This window comes from Arvicanthis niloticus, chromosome X, assembly GCF_011762505.2.
Source record: "Arvicanthis niloticus isolate mArvNil1 chromosome X, mArvNil1.pat.X, whole genome shotgun sequence".
Lineage (NCBI taxonomy): Eukaryota > Metazoa > Chordata > Mammalia > Rodentia > Muridae > Arvicanthis > Arvicanthis niloticus.
The window spans coordinates 58,909,498-58,925,924 of record NC_047679.1 but is presented as its reverse complement, the minus strand read 5'-3'; the positions used below and the strand labels follow the sequence as shown (position 1 = coordinate 58,925,924).

The following is a 16,427-nucleotide window of genomic DNA, read 5'->3' as shown; positions in this document are numbered from 1 at the left end:
TTTCTGAAAAGCATGCTTTAGGTTAAATAACATTCCTACCTCCAAGAAAGAAATCTGAGTGGAAATCATGAAGACTATATTTTCCTATGCTTCCATTTGAGTGCATGCATATTTAATTAACTGTACTAGTAAGTTAGCTGTCTCTTCTTCACCTTCTTTTCTGTCTAGAGCAATTAAGAATCAGCAAATTGGCCTATGGAAAATTACCTATCATCCCTAGTTATGAGCGAACTATAGATCAAAAGCACAGTGAGATACTACCTTGTACCTGTTAGGTTGCTATTAAAGAACATAAAGTAGTAAGTATTGCTGAGGATGCGGATAAAGGAAACCCTTATGTACTTTTGGTCTGAGTGTATGTTAGTGCAGCCACAACTCAACACAGTATGGAGGTTCTTTTCAAAAATTAAAATACAATTACCATATACTCCAACAGTGTCATTTCTAGATATAACAAAAAGAATCCCGCGTTTGTATATTGAGCTATCTGAAATGTGTGCTTATTATTAAGCAGCATTAGTTCCAGTAACTGAGCTATGAAAGAAATCTAAATGTTTATCAGCAGTTGAGTGCATAAAAATTTACTATCAAGTGTTATACAACCTTTCAAAACAGTAACAGAATCCTATTCACAACAATATAAAGGACATTATACCAAGTAAAATAAACCAGACGTAAGATGATTCCCCTGATACGACCTTTCTAAAATATCCTGTTTTGTCCACTCCCAGAGAAATAAGTGGTAGGTGCTAGGGAAGGGTCGAAATCGGGATGTTTTGGTCAGAGGACACAAAGCTTCAGTCAGGCAAGATAAATTCCTTCTGGAGTTGTATCACACGTCATAATATCTATGTTATCAGTAGAGCAGATTTAAGTTATCTTATCACCAAAAGATGTCACCAGTAGAGGGGATGGAGCTTTTAGAACTAATGGATTATGACATTGATTCTAGTGATACTTTCTTTCATGAGTACGTCCATGTCTGCAAAGTTACTGAGTTAAATATATTAACTCTGTACAGCTTTTTTTGTACCTAATTTAGATAGGTATTTTATAAGTTCCATTCTAGTCCTCAAGAAGGTTATGTATACATACATACACCTTTTCCTATTATCTTGATTGAGACAATTGTGAAAGCAGATAGCTGGGTCCCATGCAGTACACCAGAGTAACCTCAGTCACTTGTAAAACACATTAATTCTTCATATGATTGTACACATTAAATAAACATTTAAATAAAGCAAATGGGGTTAGAAAGGAATTTTTTGTTTTTGTTTTATAAACAACAATATCTAGTCTAACATAGCATTTGGGATAATATCTATCTATTATATAAGTATATATTTATTTATAAGCACATATCTTCACATTTTTGTATTCTTTGATTTGGAGGCAGGATCTCACTATGTTGTCTTCAAACTTGCTGTATTCTTGCCTCAGCCTCCTAAGTACTGTGATACAGGAATTTAAAATGCTTTTAATATTATATATATATATATATATATATATATATATATATATATATATATATATATAAGCAACTTTGTTAGTTTTCTAATAAGAGAAACTTGAATTTAAAGTTTATTGACATAGCATTTTGGAAAGAGTTTTTTTGTTTTGTTTTGTATTCTACAGTCCAGCCTGGCCTTGAACTTGTTAAATAGCTAAGGATGACTTTGGACTCCTGATCCTCTTGCCTCTTGCCTCTACATCCCAAGAACTGTGATTAAGGTTGCAACTATGCCCATCTTTAAAGAGCTTCTGTTTGTAACAACTTCAAATTTCATGGACAAATTTCAAGTCACTTGTATGTTTAAAACATCAATTTTTAATCTATTACTTTTTATCAAATTTTAATTAAAATTTAATTAATATTTAATTCAAATATCATTGTAATCATTGTCTTCTATGTGTTATAAGAATGTGAATTTTGGGGGGGGGGTCATACAGGGTTTCTGTGTGTAGCCCTGGCTGTCCTGGAACTCTTTGTAGAACGGGCTGGCCTCAAACTCCAAGAGGTCTGCCTGGTTCTGCCTCTCAAATGCTGGGATTAAAGTGTACATCACCACTGCGAGATTGAGAATGTGAATTATATAGGAAACACGGAGAAGGGGCCCTGGGATTCTGAAAAATCAATAACTTTTTTGGTATACTTTTAATGAGACAGTTTCCCTGTGTGGCCTTGGCTATCCTGAACTAGTCAGGGAGCCCAGACAGGCCTCGAACTCTGATCCACCTGCCTAAGCCTCTCTCGTGTTGGAATTAAAGGCATGCACCACCACTGCCAGGCTTAGGATGCTTTATTTTAATAGAAAGATTTTAAAATTTAGAATACTTTCACAGTCAATAATCTCAGGAAACTCAGATTTAGAGTTTGTGTGGCCAATGAGGTTAGAGCTAACTTTGAACCTTGAAGTCACCACTCCTTTTTGACTAGAGCCCTCTGTCTGCTTTTATATACTTTAATGTATTAGACTTCAACATAAGCCCAGTAAGTGTTTTTGTCTTAGGTTAAGTGAACAGAAGAGATGTCTTGGGTTCTAGATTAGAAATCTGTACAGGCACATATGTAAAAGGACTATCCAGTTCTTTGGGAAAGTTACGGGTGAGGACTTGATTGAGGAAACCTTGAAGATAGGAGTGGCTGTTGCATTGCTGAGGCCACAGGGAGAACAGGAAAAAGAAATGTGAATAAAATGGCACAAGTTGGATCTGAAAGAAAAGAATCATACTGTAGGGTTGTAGTGGCTGTCTAGGAGGAGGAGCAGGAAGATAAGAAGAAACCACTCCAAGGTGGGTGGGGATTGGGTTAATAGAACTTAGACTAGGAATCATATTATGGCTGTACGATCTATTGAATTTTAAACAAGAAACATTTTTTATCTTAAAAGTATTTTGTGTAACTGTGGAAGATGAATTAGACAAAATAAAGTCGATGTTAAACCTTTGTTAGGATGAGAGGTGCTAGCAGGCTTAACTAAAGCACAGTGTGAACAGCAGGGGTGTACAGTCCAGTTAGGAAGCGTTACATTTGTTCCTTAGGCTCCTATTGGCCAGTTCATTTCATCTTGCCAAAACTTTGATAGGGTTTATTCTGACATTTGCAGTGAAACATTTTTTGTCATTTGAACCTGCTTTTAAAGATAGTACAACTGTGACTATAGTCTGTTTTGTCTATAATTTTATTACCCTTAAGTTTTATTAATTTTTTTCATATAATGTATTTTGATCATGGTATTCTCCCTTCCCCAACCCTGTACTCACCCAACTGTATGTTCTTTCTCTCTCCTGTTTTGTTTTGGCTTTTCTACCTTACTTTGTCTTGGTCTTTATTTTTGTAGGTTTTTTTTATTATTATCTTTAGTCAAAAATTATATATAATTCTTTTCCTCAACTTATATTTAATTATTAAGTAGCATGCCTTTTTATGTGAATTTTTCCAGAACTACTAATTTCTAACCTACCTTAATGTGATTATATATGTCTTTTTGCCTCTTTATTGTCCTCTTAATGCACGATTCTTGATTTGGTATTTGTTATTTTTTCTTTTACTTCTCACCTTTCTAATTACATTTGATGTCTCAGATGTAATTATTAGTCACTTGACTGTGCTTTTGTCTCTTATTTTTATAGCTCTTTAAAGGCAAGAACTACATTCTCCCTTTGCTCTCTTCCATAGTGAGCAGTGTAACACTAGCCTTTAAAAAATACTAGACTGTCAGTGAACTCTCATTATTCCTTAATGATGTCCTGTCATTGGGAGGTATGACTGCAGCTTATTGAGTGGTTAGGCTTGCTCTGTTAGGCTCTCAGGGTAGATTTCTGAAAGGAAGATGATTGGTTTTACGTTGTATTTGGTTTTGTCTGGATCTGTTTGTGCTTTGCACATCCTACACAAGTGCTCCTCTGCTAGGCCAGACACCAGCCCTGTATATTGCATCTTCGGCTCCTTCTTGAATCTGCCATATTTGTCAACTTTATTCGTGGCCATACATAGCATATTAATTTGTATTTTCTTAAATCTACACATAGGAATTTTTTTGTTTGTTTTTGTTTTGGTTTGTTTTGGTTTTTGGTTTTTCGAGACAGGGTTTCTCTGTATATCCCTGGCTGTCCTGGAACTTACTCTGTAGACCAGGCTGGCCTCGAACTCAGAAATCCGCCTGCCTCTGCCTCCTAAGTGCTGGGATTAAAGACGTGCGCCATCACCGCCCGGCTTACACATAGGATTCTTAATTGTTGTTGCCAGTGAAATATTTCTCCTTTTTGAAATTCAGTAGCTTCATAATCCTATGAATACTCTTTTCGTTTAGTGGATTAAATTTAAGATCTTCTGAATCGTGTCTGCTAAGTGTCTATTCATCTCTTTTGGTTTGCTTTTGGTTTTTCGATAGAGACTTGCTATATAGCTTAGATTCACCTTAAATTCACTTTGTAGCTTAGGCCATCCTTGAACGTCTAGAAGTCCTCCTGCTTCAGCATCCTGAAGGCTGGGGTTACAAGTAGGAACTGTCCATAACACCCAGCTTTCTAGTTAGGGTTTCTTTTTGTTTTTATCAATGCAAAAGCAACTTGGGGAGGAAAGGATTTATTTGGTTTATGGGTTCCAGAAGTTCATCATCAGAGGAAGTCAAATTACTGAGATATAGGAACTGAAACAGAGACTGGGTAGGAGTGCTGATTACTGGCTTACTCCCTCTGGTCCCCACCCAATTTGCTTTCTTATATACCCCTGGGCCACTTGCTTAGTAGTGGCACTACCCCAGTGGTTGGTCTCTCCCACATCAATCACCAATCAAGAAAATGCCATATAGACTAGACTTGTCTCCTGGTAGTCTAATGGAGTCATTTTCTCTATTTAGGTTCTTTGTCCCAAATAACTCTAGCTTGTGTCAAGGTGACAAAAAGACAAACAACAACAACAACAACAAAAAAAACCAAAAAGAATAACTGAGATACTAGGTTCTATTCATTCTTTTAATTTTTCAGAGTAATGTTCTTCAGTCATAAGCCTTCACCAAATCTTACTGAGTTGGTGACTGGTTCCCAACTATTTGTTTCTTAAATATTAATGTCACCTTTGTTACCATATATATAAATTTTCTTTTGAAAAAAATGCTTTTCTGGCAATAAATTTATAGATTTCATAGATTTTTAGTGATCCAGTCTTCACCAGGGCCACATTTCATAGTACACTTAAGTAGGTGTTTTGTTCCTCTTAAGTACAGTATACACAGCCTAGGTTCCGTACCCTTTATTAAGAAAACAAAAGCCAGTATAACTGGCACAGAAGTGCTTCTGCATTTCCCTTTTCCAGCACTGTACCACTTATGTCTCTTTAAATGTGGACTGCATGTTGGTAATTGTAGGGAGAACAAAATGGGGATTTACGCTAAAGTACCCTAAGTGAAGCGTTAGGTTGGCTTTCTCCACCCTGATTTTGTGTACAATTTTCTCTCCTAGTCTTTAGTCCTTTATTCAAGCTGTAATACCTCAAAGCATACTTTACTGAACAGAGGTGTTATTGTACAGTTTTATTAGCCAGCACATGATAATATAAGGCTTTACATTTGTCATTCCTAACACTAGAGTTGAATACCATTAAAATGATTGGATGTAAAGCATGGAATAGCTAATCAGCTTATTTCAGGAACTTTCTCTGAGCTTGCATACATTTGCTTTTTGAGACATAGGAACCATATGGTGGCACATGAGTCCAATTTTTCCTGGCATCTACTACTAAGAAGCCAAGTTTATAATTGAAATATGAAGTTTAATGCCCGTTGTTACTTCTCTGCCTCTTCTTTTATTATAAGTTGAGTCATCTTTTTGTTTAACAAAACAAAGCCTAATATTATTCATGCATACAGGTTTTCTGATAGAAAAACTTCCTATTATTTATCTAAATAAGAATAGAATACCAGTCTGGATGTTAGTCGTGCATGCTTTTAATCACAGCACTTGGGAGGCAGAGGCATGCAGATCTCAGTGAGTTCGAGGCCAGCCTGGTCTACAAAGTGAATTCCAGGACAGCCAGAGGAACCCTGACTAAGCTAGCCTTTAGCTCACAAAGATTTATTTATCCCTGCCTCCCACATGCTAGGATTAAAGATTTGCATGATGGCACCTGGCTTATGAAAGTTTTCAAGCCAGAAAAATGTAATATCCAGAAAACAATCAGATAGATTTGTCAATTGTTAGTATTTTGCTGTATTGGCCTCATCTATTCGAGTGAAACAATTTGCATCACAAACATTATGGTGTTTAATTTGTACATCATGGGAGAGGGCTGGTGAAATGATTCAGTTTCTAAAGTGCTTGTACAACAAGTGTAAGTGTCTGAGTTCAGATCCCCAGCACCCATGTAAAAAAGCTAGGCATGGCAGTGTGCAGCCTTAACCCTAATGCTGGGAGATGGGTGGAGAAAGAGGGATCTCTGGAACTCATTGACCAGCCAGTCCAGTTGTGAACTCTTAATTCCGTGAGAGATCTTGTCTACAGAAAGATGTTGGGATGTAGCAGTTAGGAAGACACTTGCCATCAACTTCTGTGCATATATGACTTAAGCAAGCATCTCTAAAGTGTTAAGACATTTCTCATATAGCAGCCATATTATAAAATGAATAACTTCTTAATTCTCTTACATGTAATATACAATGATTTTATTTGTATGTAACCAGTTGTTTCTGAATGCCTTATAACTACTTGTAAAACTCAAGGTCCATTCTTATTTCCTGGTAGGTGATGTGTGCATACGCCTTCTCACCCGTTTGTGTCTGTGAGTGTGCTTGCTCTTGTGTCTATCTGCCCGTGTGTGTTGACTTGTTCTTTCTCTTATATTTTCCTCAAAGTGGAACTTAGGAATTAAATCTAAAAGCTTGAGTATATTTGTGGTAGATACTTTTAGCAAGAATATTTTTAGAGGGTGCTTGGGCTGTTGTAACTCTGTAGAATTGTCCAGCATGTGCAGGCCCTAGGTTCCATCCCCAGTGCTGAAACATAAAAATAAAATAAAATAAAAGGAGAAAGTTTGTGGGTTGTATAAGAAGAGATAGCATCCCCCCCCCCAAACAGAACTAGACATATATTTATAGTTTTCTTGGAAATGATGTTAAAAGTTAGACAAACTGATAACAGTGGAATTTTCCTAGTAGCTTACCAATAGGAGGAAATACTTTGGTGAAGAGAGCACGTCAGTTCTTTCTGTTATTACTGATGGATAAGATCAGGTCCTGTCTAAGAACTTACCATTGCATATATTAACACAAAAATCATTGATAATCTGAGCCCCGTGTCAAGCTTCATATGTGGTGTTATTAATGGTAATGTTGTAGATATTGACTAGGCCCTCTTTATATACCCTGAAACTAAGGTTTAGGAGAGGTGATATGCTCAGATGTTGGGCTAGTTAAGTGATAGAAAGTAGAATTGAAATGCACTTAAGACCTTCGATCTGCACTGTCCAGTATGAGAGACTCGGGCTACATGTGACTATTTATACTAAAATGTAAAACTTGAATTCTTAACTACTACTACCATGGTTTTACATGTACGTGATTTATGTGTATGTTTCATTTAAACCTTGCCATAACTTCCATCTGAAATTCAGAAAACTAACACAGGTTTTCTTTTTATAAAGTAAGTTAATTATACAATTTTATGTCGGTATTAGTATTTCGAGCAGTTTAGCTGTGGAGCAGTAGTAGTGGTCTATTACAGAGACAAGCCTATGAAGTCTTTGCTTTTGCATTCCTAGGAGTAGAGGACATAACCCTTCATTGATACAGTGATTTCAATCGCATGGTTTCTGTGTACTAAGTAGAGTTGTTACTGTTGGCTAGCTTAACTAATTCAAAGCTGGCTCTTTGAACACAGCAGAGGATGAACAATGACAGAAATTGAAGCTGTGCCTTTTCTAGAGGAATTACTAGACTACATGGCTAAGGTTTTGTTTTTCTTATTTTGAACCCTTCAAAGAACAGAAGTTGCAGAGGAGATTGATTTCCTCAATATAAAAATTACTAGGTGACCTTACTTACATTTTTAAATGTTTTTTTTATCATTTTTAATCATCATTCTTGTCTTCTGATTGAAGATACAAGTTAAACAAGCTGTTTTCATTCCTATTCTGTATGTTACAATATATGCCTAATTTGGCTTAGAGGGTAATAATGTTTACAAAAACATAGCAGTTGATCATGGCAACTACAGATTGTTTAGGATGAAAATTGATTTCCAATTTAGTTTCTACTTGGAAAACTCTAATTGCTAGAACTATTGTGATCATAGGAAATCTGTCACAGCTCTCCATTTCACAGTATAGCACAGGTAATCATTGTAACCCATTAATTGATTTTTGAGGTTTAAATCCTAAATAGAGTGTCCAGTTTTTTAAATGTTAAAGAAAAAAACCAATCTTATCAAAAGACGTTTTTGCCCTCTGCTAATGTCAGCTTGGCAGATATAAAAGTGACAGGTTCTATGGTTGTCAATAATTCACACCAATACTCTGGGAACCTGGGCCTGTTTCTAATGCTCTTTATTTAGCATAAGTTATGTACTTCAACACAAACACAAAAGTCTGATGTTCACTCAGTAAGCTCTCTACTTACTCTATACAGTTTTTCTCCCACTTCAGTCTGGGGGGAGAAACTGGCTTCAAATGTGAAAGTAAAAGCTTTTGGACCAGGATTATTAAATTTTTTCACTAAAATACTAGACTTCTTCAAGTAATAAAAGGGACTTTCTTTCATAGCCTTTTTAGTGAGTCATATGGCAGTTAAGTATTCTAGCGACCTTTTACTTCCAGATATTATAAAACTCAAATTCAAAGTGATGGTAAGCAAAATATTTTTGAAATATAGCAAACCTCCAACCCTACCCCCGGGCAAAACCTTGATTATTTTTTAACAATTTTATTTTCAAGGTTGGACTTCAGAATTAATTAGATGGGATTTTTGTCAGCTTGCCAAATACTTTAAACTTCTAAATAAATTAATTTAAACTTTTAATTTATCATTAATTTTGTTTTATTAATTGAAGTAGTCACTTTTAAAGCTTAAACTAATTTAGGTGGTTAGCTGAAATGCAGACCACAGTTTTTTTTTTTCAGTTTGTAGGCATTTTCTTTTTAAAAAAAAAAACTTATTTAAGAAAAAGTAAAGTTTAAACAAAGACAAGTAAAGGTACACATTTGGATGTAATTTAAACCTCATTTTGATGACTGTTGGCTTAGTGATTATAGATTCTGTTCCAGTATTGTTTTCAATAATAGTGTTACTATAGCAACAAATATAAATGCTGCTTTAACGGAGGAAAACAAAACCTTTCTACTGATTGTATCTTACATGGGATGAAAACTTTAACTTTCATAGTTTATTCTGGATTTGCAAGACTGTTTTTCCTAAAGAAGTAGTCTGTGGATCCTGTTACAAATACTTTTTGGCCTTCCTAATCCCATTATTCGTTTCTTATATAGATTGAATGCTGCAGTTAATTTAAAAGCCAAAGAGATAGGAATGGTGTCTGCTGCCCTACTTCTGAGTTATATTATTTTCTATTTTTAAAGACAGGACTTAATTTGTGTGCATTGTATTTTTGTTCTTAAATAAAGAAAGAGCAGGGAGTTATATGCATCAGTTTGTGTGAGTGACAGCTCATCTGACCAGAGTTTGACACTTTGCATCTTGATTTTTTTTTTTGAAATAGGATCTCTTGCTGAACTTGGCTAACAGATTTGACTAAGCTAGCTGACCAGTGTGCCCTAGAGTTCCTCCTTCCTCAGTCTTGAGTTTACAGCAATGACTAACTCCCATCCCCTTCCTTTCTCTAAGCCTTTTTTCTTCCTTTATATTATTTTTCTTATTTATTCTTCTCTTATATATTACATCCCAAGTGCAATTTCCCCTCCCCTCTTCCCCTCCAGCTTCTCTCCCTCCTCTTTCCCTCAGATCCTCTTCCCCTCAGAAAAGAACAGGCCAATCACGGACATCACCCAAACTTGGGCTCTTATGCTTGCAAAGCAAGCATTTTACGAACTGAGCCATCCATCCCTGTAGGGTCTTAAAATGATGATTACAGCACACATATTTGTCCAAGGACTTGAGTATCAGCATAATCTATACGTGAGGAAATTATTAAAGTATATCCATTAATTCATTTTATTGCAGGTGTCATAATATTCAACACAGGCAAACAATTTTAATGTCTTAAAAGGGAACAGTTGATGAAGGTTTTCTATACAGTGTACTGACTCTCAACCTTCCTAATGCTGCTACCCTTTAATACAGTTCCTCATGTTGTGGCGACCTTCAACCATAATACTATTTTTGTTGCTACTTCGTAATAACTGTCATTTTGCTACTGTTATGAATTGTAATGAAAATATTTTTGCAGATACAGGTTTGCCAAAGGGTTGCAACTCACAGGTTGAGAACCACTAATATAATGTAAGTTCTTTGCATCTATCAAAAACAGTGGTTTGTTTTTGGTGTAAAGTGATGTTCATGCAAAGATAACAAAGGAGAAATGTAGATTTCAACTAAGTATAATGTGTTCCCATTTTTATGAAAAGCTACATCTATACATATGTGGAGGAATATATAACGTTATTCATTGTTGTCTCCAGGTTATATAGTTAGATATTAGTATTTCATTAATTTGTTTGAAAAGAGAAACTATCACATTCATTAGAAAATAATATGAGGAGTTTCTGGTTTGTTTTTGTGTTTTGGATTGATGGACTATGTTACTATGTTACTATGTTAGTAAGGCTCCAAACTGAATTAATGGTAGAAATCCAAGTTATGCGAGCTTTTCCTTAACTTACTGGTATTTCAATTGGCGATGAATCAAAGGGGACAGTATTGCTTGGACAGAGGCTGAATTGTCACCGTTACCTGACCTTAATTAGGTGATCATACTTTGTTTTGATAAAATAAGTCTTGAATCTAGAATGAAAATGATAAAATTGTACATGTCATCTTTAGTATGTGCAGGAACTAATCTTATGGTTTTTTTTTTTTTTTTTTTTTTTTTTTTGATTAAAGTAACCTTACACTGAGACTATAGAGAGATGGCACAGGCTGTTCTAAGGGACCTGGTTTTGATTCTAAGCATCCACTCACATAGTGGCTCACAACCATCTATAATTCCAGTTATAGGTAATCCATACCCTAGCCTTTGTGAGTACTAGGAACACACATGGTGCACATACATGCAGGTAAAACACCCAAATGCATAAAGTAAAAAATAAAGAAATCTTTAAAAAGTTAACATACAGTTGTTAAGGAAAAGAAAACTCAAAAAAGTTAAAAAATGTTAAAAGTAAAGAAAAATGAAAGACATTATGCTGTTTCTCTCTTGCCCAGAATCCTTCAAGGGATTATGGTTTTTACCTTAAAAAGTAGACCCAGGAAACGGAGGAGCCAAGCCTCATGAAACCAAGCATTTTCTGCAGTGTGATATAATAATAATTACTGGATAAGAGTTGGGATATTCAGTTGCTTGTCCCAGCTCGTCCCATGTGTAATTGGAAAAGTCACTTGCCTGGTCCTCAATTTCTCCTAATTTGAAGTCAGCAAGTTTGGGTTTGAAATTATAGGATGCTAAGGACTAACCTGATAAAACTCGCTGATGTCTTGGGCCTTTTTTACTGTGTGTGTAACACACATTTCTGGAAAAGCTTCTCTACAGTAATGTTTGAATTGGGTTGTGATTGAGAAATGAACATACTCAATTGCCATGGTGTTTATTTTTTAAAAAAAAAACTTACGTGTTTCTGTTTATTCTGCTATTCTTGTAACATCTTCTTCTAAGAGGTAGTCATCCATATTTAATGTCTGTTCATAGCCAGAGGTCTCAGTGGTTATCAGAGTTATTAACTCCAGATCCAGTGGTATAGAGTTCTCTTAGTCCCTAGAGTAGCTAGCCTTGTCAGAGAAATGAACTGATAGTAATTTTGGTTACAGTTATCACTTACTGCCAGGGAGAAGTAAAATATCTATATCTGTTCAGTTGTGGTTGGGGTAGTCATGGGAGTCATGTTCTCTTTTCATAGAGGAATTTATAAAGACAGGCACATCTCTTTGCTTGCTAGCCCTAGTAACAGCTATAGAGATTGAGCAAGTGATAATGAGCTTGTTAGTGGGACACAGTCCAACAACTAAGATTTGGATGGAAGATTACTACACCAGACAGTACCTTTCAAAGCATCTCTCTGTTCTACCAGGAATTTTTCTTGAAATCCTTTCTTTGTATGACCTTTTAAAAGCTTGCTCATTTCAGCAAAGGAAGTATAGCATATACTGCATGTCAAGATGAGTTATATAGTCCTAGTTACAGCTATATCTTTTTTTGGATATTTTAATTATTTACATTTCAGACGTCATCCCCATTTCCCCTCCCTAGAAACCTTCATCCCATCCCCCCTCCTTCTTTATGCTTTTATCCCATTTTAATTACATGCAAGAATTAAGGTCAGTTCTAGGTTGAGGGTCTAGCAATAGATACAAATAGTAAAGGAACAAGCAAGACAATAAACACAAATAGTCAAAGAACAAGCAAGGCATAAAATCCAATTATGTGAATACTCCCATGATCACTGTTTCTAAGGGCTTATCAGGATGACCAAAATATGTGAGCATACTTCTCTGTCCTAGCCCAAGGTCATTTTCATGTCTGAAGCCTACTTCCTTGTTCTAGCCTAAGATTTAGATTTCTACCTGAAATTACTTCTTTGTTCTAGCCTAAGATGTAGATTCTTGCCTGAAATTACTTCTTTGTTTTAGCCTAATGTCAGATTTCTACCTGAAGCCCACTTCCTTGTACTTGGCCAATGTCATATTCCTGCCAAGCAGCCCCAAAAGCTCTCTGCCTCTCCCCCTTTTTTATTTCATAAACAAGACTGAGCCTGTCTTAGGTCTTTCTGCCAAGAATGCCTTCCTCACCTGTTGTGGAATATGCATTATGAAAAGCAATGCACTTCTGTCGTAGGTTGGTAAGGCTTTGTGCAGAATCTTACCCATCCTTGGCTTGCCAGCCTATTAATTTAATAACAGCTATATCTTTAAAAAGTCAGTTCTATTTCTTTTTTGAAAGGAAGTAACTATTTTAAGTGTTTGCTACAGTAGCGAAGGTTGTTTCTGTGAGTTAGATACCACATTATATGGAATTAGTGTCCGTGTTTGCTCTTGTACAGGAAAAGGCTTAGGGCTTTATGATACGAATCTCTCATTTTGAGTTATTTAACAGACATTTTTGTTCCTACCTTTTGTGGATCATATATCTAGGTATGGTTAAATATGTGGAAGCAATGCTTTGCAAATGTTGGCTTTTTCTATGTTTAAACTTATGTGTAAGTTAAGGATTGCTAGATGCAGAGTGAGTGTGCTTTTTACATGCTGTATACCTAGCCAGCATTCATTTGACCAAGAATTTGTTCTTGCACTTATAGTCATAGTTTAAAATGTATATCCTAAGAGAACTTGTTAACAACCTTGGAAAAGCATTTTATAAAATGAATTATTTTTATATATATCTATGTATTCATGTATGGTTTTTCACAGCTTGTGGCTATTTTCACATGTTTGCTTATTACAATAGGGTTTCTTCCTTTTTTCTACTGCCCCACATTTGTGTTTGGTATGTTTTTGAGGCAAGGTCACACACTGAATTGCCCGGGTAGCCCTTGATCCTTCTGCCTCAACCTAAGCAGTGGCTGGGATTGCAGGATTGTGTCACATTGCCTGGCTACACTTTTTATTTGCAAAAGTATTATATTTGTGACATTCATATTAACCTCCCACCCTGTCTCTTTTCTACCTTGCTCTCATAGTCATAATTACAGAGCAGAACTTGGGTATTTAAATATTCAATTTTTAATGTTCAAAGATGGTCTTAGGAGTGGAGAGGTGGCTTAGCAGTTAACAGCACAAACTACCCTGTAACAGAGTTTAATCCCACAATTCACAGCTCACAAACTGCCTGTAACTCCTGCTCCAGGGGAGTCCAATGCCCAAGGGCACTGTACTTAATGCACATGCACACTTAAAAATAACTCATAAAAACGGACTCTGGTTTGGCAAAAATCACTTGGTGGGTAAAGATGGGTGGGTGCCAAACCTAATGATCTGAGTTTGAGCCCCAGGCAGGACCCATAAGATAGAAGGAGGAACTAAATGTTATTAAATTAAATTCCTGCAGGTTGTTATCTGACCTATTCTTGCATGCTCTGGTGTATGTTGTGGCTTACTTGTACACACATACACAAATATAAACAACAATAACAACAGCAACAGCAACAATAATAATAATAATAATAATAATAATAATAATAATAATAATAATAATAATAAGCAACAGCAACTACTCAGGACACCATTGTTTATAACTCTTGTAATTAATTGAAAATATGTATCAGTTTAAATTTGACTTTGTAAGTGATATCCTAGCACTTTGTAGATGGAGGCAGGAAGATGAAGAGTTCAGGGTCATCCTTTGCTACATAGCAATTAGAGGCCAGCCCTCTCTTTAAAAAAAAAAAACTCTAAATATGCTAAGTTAACATGAAATTTGGATGTGAGGTCTGTTTTCTAGGTAACTTATAGTATACATTGGGAAATATGAAAAGCAGTCAATTTCTACTTCTGTCTAGAACTATGAAGATATGTTCCAGAGGGGAAAATAATTATGATTTACCTCCAAAAAAACAGGATACCATACTTGCAGAACTTCTTCAGATACACAAAGAGCACATTGTAGGATACCATGAACATGATTCTCTTTTGGACCACAAAGAAGAAGAGGAGCTGACCGAAGAAGAAAGGAAAGCAGCTTGGGCTGAATATGAAGCAGAAAAGAAGGTATTTTGTTCAAAATGCCCTTTTCCTGGAGATAGATGTTAGGGGAAAGGGAGAAGCTTAACAGGAGTGACTATGATTGAAGTCCATTCTCTGCATGTATAAGGATGCCACAGTGAACTTTGATATTGCATCAAAGATATGCTACGTGTGTGTAAGCTATGCTAATAACTAAAAATGCGTTTGGAAGTAGGTATAGTATCTGTAGTTCCAGCTACTTGAAGGGTGGAGACAAAGAGAATATTTGTGCTCAGCATTGGGAGACTGATCTGGTTAACAAATTAGAAACAAAACCTTTTTGGTTTCTGTTTTTATGTTAGTCATTGACCAGCAGTGAAGGAAGAGAGATGTAATATTTGAAGGAAGATAAATTAATATAATTGGTCCTCAGGTACAGGCTCCCTAGTTAGGAATCTCAATTGAAGGGCTTTGGCTGTAGTAGAACAGGGAGAAGATTGTAGGTTATACTTAAAAGAAAAATACTTCTTTTTTGCTTAGTCCTTGCCGAATTCAAAGCTGTACATTTAATACCAAGCTCCGCCAGCATCTTTATTTAAAATAATTCATATCTGTTTTAAATAATAGCCCAGTTGTGCAAAAATTTGCCTGAACATAGAAACATTATCCTAGTATCTGAATCCTCTTCAAATCCCTAACTCACTGTACCAAACTTCTTTAATGTCAATATGATGTTAGGAGTCTCATTAGAATTCACTGAGTTCCCTCAGTGTGTGGGAATTACTAGGGAAAAAAAAAGAATGCACCTTTAGGGGTTAAACCTTTCCATGTAATAAGATCTTGGTTTCAGGTAAGTAGTGTGTTTTGTTTGTCTGCGGAAGACTGTTAATAATTTCCTAGATCTGAGAAAAGTAGATTCTTTGCTAAACCAGTAGGTGATGTAGAACTTCAAGTTTTTAATCACTATGTGAAAGTGCATATTTCGTTTTGTTTTAGGGACTGACCATGCGTTTCAACATACCGACTGGGACCAATTTACCCCCTGTCACTTTCACCTCTCAAACTCCTTATATTCCTTTCAATTTGGGAGCCCTGTCTACAATGAGTAATCAGCAGCTGGAGGTGAGTTATAAGGGACAAAGGTGGTTGGACATGAATTAAAGGCAGTTCCCTATGTAGGAATAGCACATTCCCTAAAAGATTACCCTGAATAGATCAAGACACTTTTCTTTTATTTGTTGACCTTTTGGACCAACCTAATATAGTAAAATGGAGGTTTTGCAGAGCACAAAGGAATCAATGTTTGAATTAATGTAGTTTGGATTATTTTAATTAAGGAATAATAGGGCAGCTGAATGGCTAGGGAAATAGCATTTCGATCACTTGAAAGAAAAGCACTTGCTTAATATTTGCAAGTAGGTTAAATATATTCATGAGTTTACTTACAATGTGGAGGTGCCATTAAGTGTATGCTGCAGTCCTTCATGGTGAAGTGTGTGTGATTTAAAACTAGAATAAAGTATGAAGTAAATAGGAAATATTGGAATATGTTATCAGTGGTTAATAATTTAACTGAATCTGTGGTTTCATTTTTAAAATTTGCTCATGGAT

At 35.8% G+C, this 16,427-nt stretch overlaps 1 protein-coding gene across 8 annotated transcripts in view; it reads left to right on the top strand.

Moving 5' to 3' along the window:
• Nucleotides 1–16,427, top strand: part of Atrx (ATRX chromatin remodeler) — a 129,300-nt gene that overhangs the window by 108,100 nt on the left and 4,773 nt on the right. For all 8 annotated transcript variants that reach the window (XM_034486303.2, XM_034486300.2, XM_034486298.2 and 5 more), the window contains 2 exons: nt 14,712–14,861; nt 15,813–15,938. In XM_034486303.2, coding sequence (XP_034342194.1) covers nt 14,712–14,861; nt 15,813–15,938 — 276 coding nt within the window. The remainder of the gene's footprint in view (nt 1–14,711; nt 14,862–15,812; nt 15,939–16,427) is intronic.